Source organism: Vombatus ursinus, unplaced genomic scaffold (assembly GCF_900497805.2).
Source record: "Vombatus ursinus unplaced genomic scaffold, bare-nosed wombat genome assembly UNPS02014870.1, whole genome shotgun sequence".
NCBI classification, from domain to species: domain Eukaryota; kingdom Metazoa; phylum Chordata; class Mammalia; order Diprotodontia; family Vombatidae; genus Vombatus; species Vombatus ursinus.
In genome coordinates this window covers 3,146,945-3,162,021 of record NW_020954648.1, presented here as the reverse complement: position 1 = coordinate 3,162,021, position 15,077 = coordinate 3,146,945, and the positions used below count along the sequence as shown (strand labels likewise).

Below are 15,077 nucleotides of genomic sequence, written 5' to 3'. Positions count from 1 at the left end.
AGCAGCAGAACCTATAAAAAGACAAAGTGAAACAAATTTCCAGCCCAAGACAATTTGGAAAGTGGACAGGAAAGATCTGTTACACCAGGGTGAGAAAGGAACACAGTTCATCATAGGCTGCACTAGTGTAAACTGGGCCCCAGCAAACCCAGAGCAGGCCTCGGGCTTTGCCCATACTCAGATCCAGGTTGCAGTCCTGGGTGGTAGTCCCAGGGTGAGGAAGAGCACTAGCATAGTAGAGATTGCAGCAGCAGTAGAGGAGGGACCCTCCTTACAATGCCAGGGCATAAAAGAGTGCTTGTGGTCACTCACGGACCAGAGCACAGGCCAGAGCAGTAAACACCTCTCCTTAGATCATACTACTTTGGAAGAACTGAAAACTTACAGGTCCCTAGAAGTATCTCTGCAAACAGCTACACAAAACCCCTGAAGCTTGGGACAGTGCACCCTCCATCCAGGAAACACAGCCCTACTTTAACAAAGAGTGAAAAGTCAAGTAATTGGCTGGGAACATGAACAAACAGAGGAAAAAAACTCAGACTCTAGAATCTGACTTTGGTGACAAAGAAGATCAAAACACACAACCAGAAGACAACAAAGTCAAAATTTCTACATCCAAAGCCTCCAAGAAAAATATGAATTAGTCTCAGATCATGGAAGAGCTCAAAAAGGATTTTGAAAATCAAGTAAGAAAAGTAGAAGAAAACTGGGAAGAGAAATTAGAAACGAGAGCGAAACAAGAAAATAATGAAAAATGTCTCAACAGTTAGGTAAAGGAGACACAAAAAAGTACTGACAAAAATAACATCTAAGGGGCAGCTAGGTGTTGAAGTGGATAGGGCACCAGCCCTGGAGTCAGGAGGACCCAAGTTCAAATTCGGCCTCAGACAAATGACACTTACTAGTTGTGTGACCCTAGGCAAGTCACTTAACCACAATTGCCTCACCCAAAAAAGAAAAGAACACCTTAAAAAACAGACTAGGCCAAATGGTAAAAAGAGGTCCAAAAAACCAATGAAGAGAAGAATGCTTTAAAAAGCAGTTGGCCAAATGGAAAAGGAGGTCCAAAAGCTCAATGAAGAAAATAATTCCTTAAAAATAAGAATGAAGCAAATGGAAGCTAATGACTATGAGAAATCAAGAAACAATAAAACAAAGAGAGCAAGAATGAAAGAATGAAAAAATAAAAGACAATGTGAAATATCTCACTGGAAAAACAACTGACCTGGAAAATACATCCAGGAGAGATAATTTAAAAATTATTGGACTACCTAAAAGTCATGATCAAAAAAAGAGTCTAGATATCATCTTTCAAGAAATTATCAAGGAAAACTCCCCTAATGTTCTAGAACCAGAGAGTAAAACAGAAATTGAAAGAATCCACCGATCACCTCCTGAAAGAGATCCCAAAATGAAAATTTCCCAGGAATATTATAGCCAAATTCCAGAGTTACCAGGTCAAGGAGAAAATATTATAAGCAGCCAGAAAGAAACAATTCAAGTATCATGGAGCCACAGTCAGGATGACAAAAGATTTAGCAGCTTCTACATTAAAGGACTGAAGGGCTCGGAATATGATATTCTAGAGGGCAAAGGAGCTAGGACTACAACCAAAAGTCACCTACCCAGCAAAACTGAGTATAATACTTTGGGGGGAAAATCTCCATTCAACGAGATAGAGGACTTTCAAGCATTCTCTCAAGCTGAACAGAAAATTTGACTTTCAAATACAAGACTCAAGAGAAGCATAAAAAGGTAAACAGGAAAAGGAAATCATAAGGGATTTAATAAGTTTAAACATTTACATTCCTACATGGGAAGAAAATATTTATAACTCATAAGAACCATTCTCATTATTAAGGAGGTTGGAAGGAGGATATCTAGACAAAGGGCATAGGTATGAGTTGAAAATGAAGGGATGGTATCTAAAAAATAAAATTAAGGGATGAGAGAAGAATGTATTGGAAGAAAGAGAAAGGGAGAATACTTAAAAGACATAAGAAAAAGCTTTTACAGTGGAGGAGAAGAGGGGGGAGGTAAAGGGAAGTGATTGAATCTTACTCTCATCAGAATTGGCTAAAAAAAGGAATAACATACACACTCAATTGGGTATAGAAATCTATCTTACCCTACAGGGATGGGGGGAGGGAGGTGATAGAAGGGATGGCAGATTAAGGGAGGGGGTAGTCAGAAGTAAAACCTTTTCAGGAGGGACAGGGTAAAAGGAGAGAGAGAATAGAATAAAGAGGGGGGAATAGGATGGAGGGAAATCTAGTTAGCAACAGTAACTGTGAAAAAAATTTTGAAGCAAGTTTCTCTGATAAAGGCTTCATTTCTCAAGCATACAGAGAACTGAGTCAAATTTATAAAAATAAGAGCCATTTCCCAATTGATAAATGATCAAAAGATATGATCAGTTTTCAGATGAAGTAATCTAAGCTATCTATAGCCATATGAAAAAATACTCTAACTCACTACTGATTGGAGAAATGCAAATTAAAACAATTCTGAGGTACTACCTCATATCTATTAGATTAACTAATAGAACAGAAAAGGTAAATGACAAATGTTGGAGGAGAAATGGGAAAAATGAGACTTTAATGCACTGTTGGTGGAACTTTCAACTGGTTCAACCATTCTGTAGAATAATTTAGAACTATGCCCAAAGAAAATAAAACCATGCATACCCTTTGACCTAGCAATACCACTACTAGGTATATATCCCAAAAGAGATAAAAAACAAAAAGGAAAAGGACCTATATGTAAAAAAAATATATTTATAGCAACTCTTTTCTGGGGGTAAAGAATTAGAAGTTGAGGGGACGCCCATCAACTGGAGAATGGCTGAACAAGCTGCGGTATATGACTATGATGGAATACTATTGTACTAAACAAAATGATGAGCAGGATGCTCTCCGAAAAACCTGGAAAGATTTGCATGGGCTGATGCAAAGTTAAATGTACTGTGGACAAAGTAACAGCAATATTCTAAGATGATCAGCTGTGAATGACTTAGCTATTCTCAGCAATACAATGATCCAAGACAACTCTGAAGGACTTATGGTGAAAAAGGCTATCCATCTCCAGAGAAAGAACTTAGTGTCTGAATACAGATTGAAGCATATATTTTTTATTTATTTTTCTTGATTTTTTTTCTTGTCTATATTTTCTTTCACAACATGGCTATTATGGATACATTTTGCATGGCTACGCATGTATAACCTATATCAAATTGCTTTCCTTCTCAATGGGGAGGTGGAGGCGGGTAGGAAGGAAGGGAGAAATTTCAGAACTCAAAGCTTTAAAAAGGAATGTTAAAAATTGTTTTTACATGTAACTGGGACAAAAAATACTAATTTTTTTGAAGAAGTTTAGATTTTACCAAATAAACAAAGTTCCATGGGACTATATGCAAACACTGTTATAACTCAGTATCTGGATGCTGCCACCTCACTCAGTATAAATACTATAGTGTCATGTTCTACATGAAAGCAAGAAAGGATTTGCCATTTCCTAATTATACTCTGTTGGCTAAGAGCAAAAAGAAAATTTCAGTTCATGGCCCAATTGCATTCTCAATGTTCTGCTGTCTTTGTCTCTGAAGGAACCAAATAATCCATTGGGTAATTGGCCAGACAACAAAATCATTCACATTCATACCTTTAACAACTATGGTGTATGTATATAAATCAATGACTCTCTTGAAACCAAAAAGCAACAGGAAAAGGTTAGTAAAGAAATGTCAGTGTTTCCTTAGTGCATTGAAATTCGACTTTCATGGTAGGAAATTGTCAAATTCTCCAACTTAAAACAAGTCCACTCACTTTTCGTACGTTTTTCTATCATTTTTTTTCCACATGCTTGCCAATTAGTAAAGGCATCTATCCTTTTTTAAAGGGCTATGGCCCTTTAATTCTCTTCCTATGTGATCTGAGAGTTGTCATAATTTGGAATTTCTTATATGACAATTATTTTCCTGATAACTGCCTGGTGTAATGATTACATGGGTTCTGTTTATATTTTTTTTTGCCAAACTCAGAAGGAAAATGAAGTGGCAGAAAATAGTTTCGTTACCAATAGAAGCCTCTGAAATAATCAAAAAAGGGATTAGAAAAATCAGCTCAGAATGATGTCTTTTCAAGTCTATTCCAATGTGAACATTCTTTCTTGGCAGCAAAGATAATATCAACACAAAGTGAAGAGAAGTCAAGTCAGGAATCATTGCTGGTTCTTCCCTCAAGATAACAACAAAGTCCTTTTAGTACGCATCAACCAAAACTAATCAGAAAACACAAATATCAAAAGATCCTTCACCCAAGCTGTGATTACTCTAAGTAAAGCCAAAAGGTCAGTGGCTCTACACATTCATTTGCTGACCCTGCTGGAGCTTAGTATATATTAGGTCAAAATGGACTACAGTTTATTTGAAATCTAGGGCAATTGATCTCAAGCTTCCCCAGGTTTCAAACATAAATCCATAGGATGAACTCTTGACTTGTAAAGGATAAGAGCTGCAGCTTTCCCTCTGGAAATACTCAAGTTAATTTTACAAGGTGGCAAGGTCAGCATTCTTCCTCAAATAGGGTTATGGCTTACTGCTTCCACAGTGATGCTCTGAAAAGTGGAAAACCATGATCTCCACAGCTCACCTCAAACAAAACAACAATTTATGTATCTGCCTCCAAAATCTTAACAGTGTAAGCTCTAAAGGCCTGAAAAGATAGAAAGTAGAACGGCTGTGGCTATGAAAGTAGAGATACTTCAGAGGCAAGCTCACAACCAAAAACCTCTTATTCTATTAGTTACTATCTAGGGAAGTTAAAACCATGATTTTTCATTTGGATGAAAAACAATACACACAGGACAAATTCTTCAAACACAGCAGGTATTAGTTGTTGATATTAATTTGTTGGTAATAATTTGTTGATATTAAATTCAACTAATGTTAAGCACTTGCTATGTGTACAGCACTATGCCTGCTTTGGAAGAGAGAGAAAATTTAACTAAGACATGGTCTCTACCCTACTTGATCTTGCAATCTAGTAAAACTGTAGTACATATAAACAAAACTCTAATTGAAGAGGAGCCCTGTAGTGTCTATTTCATTAGCTTGCTTTGGCCCCATCAAAAAAAAAAAAAACAAAAAACTTCCCCTTGAGGCAATACCCCGCTTTGAGCTGGCATTCTAGTCAGAAACACCTGGGCTTAAGTCCCAGCTCTGACACACAAGTCACATGACCATATGCAAGTCATGTAATCTCTCTATTCCAGACGCCAAGTCTCCAAAAGTCTACGTTATAGAGGAGTTAGCCGTGCTGGTGAAGGAGTTTCCAGAGTGGGAAGCTCCCTCCTGATGAAATCACAGGTGCCGACAGACCAGAACCAAGAGCCTAACATCTGTTCATAGGGCTTTACAATGTTCAAAGTCTTTTGCAAACGTCATCATCTGGAGCTTCCCAACAATCGTGTGAGATCCATACTACATATACTACAGATAGGATTATGCCCATTTCATAGATGAGGACACTGAGGAGCTTCAGTGATTTGCCGAGGGTGATACAACTGGGTGTTTTCAAACCCAGGCCTTCCCAATCCAAGTCCATATTTGCCCCACCATGCTGTGTCATCTCACGTGGGTAAAGGAAAATTGAGAGTAGAGTGGAAACAAGATAGAAAATGCTCAGTGGGGTCTCCTTCAGCAAAGCTCTGTGGACTTGTATGAGGGTCGGAAACAATCTGACACAACTAGCTAGTAAGCAGCAGCTCCAAAGCCACAGCCCCTATAACATACAGCCTCAACTTAAGAAAGAAGCTCCATGTGAACAGAAGTCAGACATTCACCTGCTTGATTTTATTTCGAGAATTAGTGATGCGCTCCGTGATGCTCTGATAGGTGCGGATGGCCGTCGTGAGCTCGGTGTAGTGCTGTACGATCAGCTCATCTAGGTCACGGTCACACTTTTCATAGGCTTCTTCCAGACGGCCCTTTTCATTTTCTCTGTCCTCCACATCATCACTCGTAGATAGAGTCCTGACAGAGACAGAACATGCATGATAAGAAAAAAAGGAAAACAGTCTATAAAAACATTATAAGTCCAATTTTAATAAATAGACCAAAATTAGTTAAACCAAAAGAAACACTACTTTCTGAGAAAGAATGATGTTTTGACCTAGTTCAGAACATTGAGGCATGAGTCAGACTGGCCAGTGTCACTAAAGCAGTAGGCCTTCTTATAGGTGTATCTTATACAAATCAAGCCTAACTTAAGATACACCAGGGTCTCAGTCATCTGGGGCCTCAGGCATGAGCTCAATCTCCAAGCCATGAGAAGAAGATGAAGGAGATCACCAATGGCCCATTGAGAGAGCACTCTCAGGACTTAGTAAGTCCAGGTTTTACCAAGCACTTATCACTCCTCCTAATTAAATATGAAGATAACCAGATTCCATCCTCCACACCTAGAGAACTCTGTAATGCAGCTGAGTGCCAAGTTCCATTTTATTTTGTTTTTCCTAGGGGTAAGGAGAAGGGGACAATGGAGGATGGAAAGGATCTTGTTCACATGCCCCATTGGTTTTGTTCCTGTTGTCAGAAAGACAGATGCTACAGATTGGCCAGTGAGGCTCTCACTCTACCAGAGAGCCTGGAAGATTCCAATATGGAGACTTCCGGCAATGGGAGAATCCGAAAGAAAGGCAAGATAGGAGTGCCAGGCAGGGGGAGGAGATGTGCCTACAGCAGAGGGAGCATGATGTACATTTAAGTCTTATGGAGTTCTGTGGATCTTTATGAGGACAAAACAAAACAAAAGCGTTTTTGCAAACTACCAAACCTTTTCATGGAAGATTAAGAACAGTACATCTAACTGAACTAATCTGTCATACAAACACTGGACCAGAACAAAAGATTGCATGATAGCCCCCCTCCTCAAGTATCCACCAATTAAGATTGCCATTTACTTATCAGGGGAGGGCTTGATAATGTGCTGTCAGGAAGAAAGGTGGGCATTTAAGATGATCCAAGACCCTGCATCTTTGTTTTCAGGGACCAAGAGAAGTCATTGACTATCAAGTTATTATTGGCTTGCCCAGTGAATAAATTGATTTTTAATACCTGGAAAAAAAAAGATTGCATGAACTATGAAGATGCTATACTCCAAAAATCTGAACCTTACACGAAGGCCATCACTGTATTTACTATTCTAATAACAGCACTAAGAGATTAACAGACATCAACAGTAACCAAAGGATGAGGTAGATGCACTTATGAAAAAAATCTCTCAATAACCTAATTTGAAACATGAGCCAGGTCTCTGTTTCTTCCATTATCTTACATGCAGTTTAATTTTTTTTTAATTCAGTTTTATCCTCAGTGACAGAGAAAAAGCCCTCTTCCTCTTATCTGTTAGTTGCTGTAATTTACAGTGTTTCATTAAATTCCTTCAGGTTTGTCCTTATGTACCCTCAGCCCAATGGATTTCATTTCCTTTTTTAATTTGGGAGGGGTACTTTAGAGTCCCAATGATGAATACCATCATTTGTAGGACCATCATCAGAGCTTCTTTAAGAGATGAGACAGTCAGTAAGTAAATTATGAATCCACTTTCAGATATTTCCATGAAAAATACAGAAGTTTCTCCAAATTGACATTTAAAGCAAGAGATCTCAACTCAGGAGCTATTTAGCATTAAAATGTTCCTTCTTAGCATTGATGTGGGGGAAATCTGAGCAGCCTGCGTATTTACAAAGTAGCAGATTAAGAGTTGGAAAGGGGGCAGCTAGGTGGCCCAGCGGTTAGAGTACCAGCCCTGAAGTCCAGAGGACCTGAGTTCAAATCTGACCTCAGACCAAACACTTGACACTTACTAGCTGTGTGACCCTGGGCAAGTCACTTAACCCCAATTGCCTAAAAATAAAAAGAAACAAAAATTTAAAAAAAAAAGAGTTGGAAAAGAGTTTTAAGGTTATCCGATACAAATTCCCCTCATTTTACAGATGAGGAATCTGAGGCTCAGAGAGGTTATGTGACTTGTCCAAGGTCACAGAGTTAGTAGCATCTTAAGGCTGAGTTAAAGGTTCTACAGACTGGGTATAGCGTGAAAAATCAGTCAGTTATCAAGCACTATGTACAAGTTATAAAATATCTATGGAGAAAGAATGGCATCCAGAAAAGACTAGAAATAGTTGAAGATGGAAGAGCACTTGGAAAATTCAGCTATACAGTTGGGATACAAAGATTTCTTTCAAGACTGAAATCCAGAATAATAACTGAGCACGTCTATCTGCTACATCTGTGATGCATACATAGCTTGGCTCTTTAAAGCTGAAGGCTTCCAAGTTGTTAGTCCAAAGCAAAACAAGATCCTAAAACTCTTGATTTGTCAAATGTCCCAAAGCGAATGGCTTTTTGAATATTTAGCTGCCATTCTTTGTTGTCACTGTGGGGTAATAATAAAGTCAACAGTATACTGAGGTCAATTCCCCCATCACTGTACAGCTTTACAAGTTTCTCTCTATTCTCTCTTACCTATTATGTGCTTCTCTCTACATCCTCTACGCCCCCTACTTATGGGAGGAAAAGTGCAAAACATTTCACATTGCTTAGGTTAACTAGTGAAATAGCCATTAAATAAAAGACCCAGCAAGGATATACTCTTCTCTGTCAACTACCATAGTAACAAATTATAGGTAGGTTATGAGGTATTTAAGAAATAGAAACGGTTACTGATACGCAAACTAGAGAGTAAATTATGCTTATTTTGGTTTTGGCTTGTGTTTTCACATACAGAGAAAATATCCATATCAAAAATACAAGTGCAGATATACTCTTTTGCGTATCATTCTCCCTTCTTCAATCTTCTTACTGGGCTGTCACTTCTCAAATTTTTCCTACAGTCAGTTACAGTAGCAAGAACACAATGTTCTTCCCCCCCCCAAAAAAAATTAAGAAGCCAAAGAAAAGGCTTCACAGAGATGCAAATGAATCAAAGCAACACTGCATGGACTTCTTAACACGTCATATATAGAGAAGGTAATAGCCATCTAGAAATAGCTGATAGGAACAGCCTGTGAACAGTATGAATTCAGAAACAAGTATTTGGGAAATGTGAAACTTAGATAAGGGTACAAGTATGGTCATTTGAACTAGGAAGTTAGAAACAGAGACCTGCTTTTGCTATTCTTGAATAAAGCAACTGCTTCTTTATGCCTCAGTTTCCTCTTCTGTAAAATGAAGATGGGAATAAAAGCCAAAAACCTATGCAGAGTAATTAAGTAAAAGTTGAATTCAGCAAACTAATTCAATATAGAAAGTTTTGATTTATGCAATTATTAACTAAAATATGTAGCAAAACTCAAGGTTATATGAGTATGGCTATAGTTGTCTTTGCAAGTCATGTAACTAAGTCATTTGGCAGAATTCAAAGAATTTTAGCATTAGAAGGGAATATAGGTAACATCTTTACTCAAGCCTCCCATCCAATGCAGAGATTCCTTAAATCATTCATTAAATGACATGTTATCTAGACTCTTTAATATCTTGATTATCCAACTACCCTCCTAAAACACAGAGCTAAGAATTAAACACAGTGCTCTTGGTGTAGTCCATAGGTGAGATAGGAAATGTTGAAAATCACTATAAGTGCACCAATACTGAATTATCTTTTTTCCACACTCAAGCCAAGTATCTGGTTAATTAAAATCCCAGTGCCTTTTTCACATAAACTTCAGCCAATACAGATCTCTCCCATCCTATACTTACATATTTATTTTTTGAAGACGTCATATTTATCCCTGTTAAAGTCCAGGTTTAAACTTCACAACAAAACCTGTCTTCTACAACACGTCTTTGCCTTCCACTCCTGATGCTGGATCTCACCCTTAATCAAAACAGTTAACATCAAAGCTGTATCTCAGAGAGAGGCAGTGCTCAACTAGAGGTACTTAATAAATATAAGAGTAAAACCAAAGCATAACTGAGATCTCCAAGCAGCTTCTAAAGTTGCAAGAGTCTAAAGTCTAGGGCAAAGGTAGCAGGTGTTTGTAGCTAGATATGAAATATGTAGCATGAACCCAGAAATGGGAATCAAAATTGATTTGGCCTCCATCATCCCAGTCTTCTTTGAAGTCACTGACTCTCCCTCTGGATCTTTCCATTTCTACTTCAAAAATCTGCTGACTTAACCAAGATTAAGTTCACGGAAGACTAACATATTAAACCAGATGCTCGATGTAATAATGAGACAGACTCTGGACAGCAACTTGAGTGCTTTCAGTAAATTACTACCTTAGAAAAATAAATTAATGAAGTAATAATAAACAGAAAAACACCTCTCCAAAGATGTCTAACTGTTACCCAGAGAGGCACTTATTTATCCAACAGGCTCTGGAATGCATTATCTATATTACCGGCATTAGCAATAACTAATACAAAATATAAACACTGAGGTACAATGTGCTTCTTCTACTACTAATTCCATAGCTGTCAATTCCAAAAGAGTCCTTCAGTCAAGCATATAAACCTCTGCAAATAACCATGGAGGCATAAGCATGAGTCTGTCAGGTTCCTTTTCGTGCATTTCAGAAAGATAGATCAAGCAACTTGAAAGGAAAATAGCTAGTCACTACCACTGCCTCCTTCTTGATACAATTTTGTCTTCACTTTGTTAAAGTAATAGAATCCAGATAAGGCCAAATATATAAATCAGTACACCCCTGAAAAGATGGATGACACAAAAGAGTAAAGAAAAAACAAACCTTTGGAAATAAGGTCAGTTTCTCCCAAGTGTAACCTGTCACTCAGGAGGAAAAGCACCATCTGTGTAGCCAACAAAGAATAATAGCATCTAGACCTTCTATCCCATCTCCAACAAACTCACACAATCACATCCCTAAAAACACTATCACGTGCTAAGACAGAGCCCTTGTTACCACTAAACTCAAATCTAATAAATAAGTATACTACTGAGGTATAGGAAGAAGGCTGCAGAAATCACCTCCATCCTGAACTACCTCAGAAGACTTATTTAAGAAAAGCGGGCAGGAACACTTTTTAAAAATTCTGTACAGTCTAGTGTACATTCTGTGGAGTGGAAAGAAAAATGAATTTTGAGTCAAAGGACCTGGGTACAAATCCTGACTCTGCTCCTTACTACCTATATCCTTAGCCAAGTCACTTTGTCTCATTGGGCCTCAGTTTCCTCAACTGTAACATAAGAAGGATGGAAGAGATACTCTCTGAGTTCCCTTCCAGCCAATGTTATACCAAGAATGGCCTGTTAGAAGTGGCCTTCCAGGGCAGCTAGGTGGCAGTAGATAGAGCACTGGGCCTGAAGTCAGGAGGACCTGAGTTCAAATCTGGCCTCAGATCAAACACTTGACACTTACTAGCTGTGTGACCCTGGGCAAGTCACTTAACCGCAACTGCCTAAAAAAAAAAAAAAAAGAGAGAGAGAGAAGAGGCCTTCCCACTGTAAATTCTCACTAAATACTTAGTTAATACAAATCACCAGAGTTTTAAGAGCCTCTAGGAGTCAAATAATTCCTCTCCTGCCTTCAAGCAGCACTGCAATAAAATAATGCACACAGATGAACCTCTGCTGCTTGAAGACAGGAGACTGGATTATTTGACTCCTAGAGGCACCTGAAATGAGGAAAGGAAATTCCACATCAAACAGTGGTACCAGTTTCAACATCTCATGAACATGACATCCAGAAACCTGCTGAAATTTAAGAATGTTTCTATCTGACCTATTGCTTTGATGGAGACAAAAAAAAATGGCTGATAAACACATATATGAATAGCAATCCATTCTATACAGCTACATGCCCTTTGGGAATATTAAGGATTAACCGAGTGATAAATAAGGCCTTTTATGCAATTTAAGAAAAATCAATTACACTAACACCACACCCATGTGGAGTATAGATGTCAGTTATCCAGCACTGTGGTCTCCAAAGTGGAAGACAGAGACCCTTAAAAGGCTGTAGCCTCACCCCAGGGGGACACAACCTGACCCCAAGAGGGTGTGTGATGAAGAAGGTATATGTGTGTGATCAGAAGCAGGGAAGACAGGGAAGGGAAGACCCACCCTCCTGAGATATCTAATAATGTGGCTTGAATCCAATAGAACCATACCTAACCTTATTTCAAAAACTCTCCCACTTAGCACTCTCCCACTGCCTGAGGGCAGTTGTAACATAAACTGCTGGCTAACCACAACAGTTGTTCTGGTACCACTGGGTAAATCCTGTTTGATCCCTCAGATCACTACATGGGTCAACAGGCCATTCTAGGAGAAGCCCTGAGCTGAGGCAGTGACTGGTGAATAAATGCCTTTCTTCCCCCATTTTCATTTTGAGTGGAGGAGAGTACTTAACAAGAGCAGGTATGGATAGATTGCAATCTGGATCACAGATATACTGACTTAATCTTCTCCCCCAAACCCATCCAATCTTCCAAACTCCCCTGACTATGAAGAGTACCATAATCCTTCCAGTCACCTAGTGATTGGACACCTCTGTCACATTCAACTCTCACTTTTCCCTTAGCCCACGTTCCCATAGCCATTCAGTTCCATACCTCTCACATCTGTCTCTTTTTCTTCACTCACATAGCCATTACCCTAGATCAGGGCTTCTTAGACTTTTTCCACTCACGACCTTCTTTTACCAGAGAAATTTTTACATGACCCCAGGTATATACATATATAAAATAGGTACACAAATCAAACATTTACTGATAATAAATCATACAGAAATTTATTTTAAAACGATTCTTTGATATACATATAATTTTACCATTTATTAAAGACAAAAGCAAATTTGCATACTAATGAATGAGATGGATATGTTCGTTTATTTTTATATAAAGAATTCAGTCTTGGCAGAACATTTGATACTGCAGGACTCAGAGCATCTTCAATGTTTTTCAGAGTTAATCGATAGTTTGATTTTATAATCGTCAATGCTAAGAATGCAGCTTCACATAAATACATAGTACAAAATGGGAGAAGTATGTTTAGGGCTATTTCAGAAATTGTTGGAAATTCTGTCCTAATCCAAACCAAAATTTATTTAGTAATTTTGTATGTACAGTAAAAAAAAAAATTCATAACATAAAATAGTCTCAAATCTGAGCCAAGGTGTTTCTGGCAACATTCATGTGGGGTGACGGCATGCAAAGAGCAAAGTGCGCATGTTGTGTGTTCTGAACCAAAGCTGCAGTGAGTTGCATGATGCAACATGGGCAAGCACTGCCAGAAACACCTCAGATTCATAACGTGTTTGATTTTGAATTAATTTTTGGTTATTGTGCGTTCAGAAACCTTTTACTGTGGCCAAATTTTTCATGACCCACAGTTTAAGAAGCACTGTGCCTAGATAAGGTCCTTATTACCTCTCCCCTGGGCTACTGCACTAACTTCTTAGTTTCCCTACCTCCAGGCTCTCCTCACTCCAATCCATTTACCACATAGCTGCCATTTGGCACATGTAATAATCATGTCATTCTACTCAAGGTTCCCCTGAGTAGACTATAGGATCAAATATTTTTTCATCTTTAATCTTTTTTTAACTTCTATTTTTTGGTAAGTTTTATAACTTTAGTGCATGCATATCATTTGTAAGTCACAGATACATACAGGTGGAAGGGAGGAAGATGTTCAAAAAAATTTTATTGAAACAATTCTTTGATCAAAAAAGTTTGGGGAAAAAAAAAGATTCTGAAATATCTACCTGTCACTTAACCCCAATTGCCTCACCAAAAAAAAAAAAAAAAAAGAATTCTGATCAAAAAAGTTTGGCAACCATTAATCTAACAATTCCAACTATATGAAACATAACTGATAACCCAAGGAAGTAAGAAAGAATTGAAAAGGCCTCTGAAAAGCCCAAATACATGCACTTTACTCAGAGGCCCAAACATCAACAGATTTGATCTAGTTTCAAATCTAACAAGTTCAGACACATCATGGAGTCCTACCTTGGCATGCAGGTCTAGATTGTAGCTCTGCTCTGCCCTTCAACAGCCTGGAGACCCCAAGTAATTCACTTAATTTCCCTGGGCCTCAAGTTCCTCATCTACAAAATGAGGGCACCAGAGTAATTATTATCTTATCCGGTGATTGCAAAGGTTCCCTTCCAGCTCTAAAAACCTCTGCTCTGTTTTCTTAAACTCAAAGCAGATCAGATGAAGCAAATGAAAGGAAGAAAGCACAGCTAAAGATAAGTAAGCCAACAAGCAGCAAGAAAAGACAATTGATATTTGGAAAGTGAAGGAAGAAAAATAAAATAAAATAAAAAGCAGACACAAGAACTCAAAAAAACTAGGTTTGGGCCCTTTAGGGTCTGGGTATGTGGCAGAGACTGCATGATGTGGTGGTGTAAACAGCAGTGGATTTAGGATGCAAGGACCTGGCTTGGAATTTCAGCTCTGACACTTCCCTGAGTAGGTCATTTAATCCCCCTGAGCTTCATTTTCTGCATTTTGAAAATAAAGAGTGGGAACATCTAAGGTCTCTCCAACACTAAATCTAAGCCACTATCTTATGGGCAAACATCCTTTACATATCCAACTATGGCCTGAAGGACTTCACCTTAAAAGAGATTACGACAGAAGGATATAAATGACCATGAGTTCTTAAGAAGATATTTAGTCATTTTTAACATATGGAAACATAGAACGCATTTCAGGAAGTTCTCCATCAAAAATAATTTTTTAAAACTGTCACATTGTATACTTAAATTATCTGAAATACGTATGTAGTAGGAATAATAATAACAGCAGCTAACATTTACATAGCACTTGTTGTTCAGTGGTATCCAATTCTTCGTGACCCCATAGACCACCGCATGCCAATATTGTCCATGGGGTTTTCTTAGCAAGTGATAGTGGAGTGCTTTGCCATTGTCTTGTCTAGTGAATTAAGACAAACAGAGGCTAAGTGACTTGCCCAGGGTCACATAGTAAGTGTCTGTGGCCACATTTGAACTCCAGTCTTCCTGACTCCAGGCCCAGCATTCTATCCAATGAGCCACCTAGCTGCCCCCATAAAGCACTTACTATGTGTCAAGCACTA

The 15,077-nt window shown here is 38.3% G+C and overlaps 1 protein-coding gene across 1 annotated transcript in view; it reads right to left on the bottom strand.

The window, feature by feature from the left end:
- Window positions 1-15,077, bottom strand: part of EXOC4 (exocyst complex component 4) — an 879,542-nt gene that overhangs the window by 847,696 nt on the left and 16,769 nt on the right. The window contains exon 2 of the mRNA XM_027842359.1: window positions 5,842-6,031. Coding sequence (XP_027698160.1) covers window positions 5,842-6,031 — 190 coding nt within the window. The remainder of the gene's footprint in view (window positions 1-5,841; window positions 6,032-15,077) is intronic.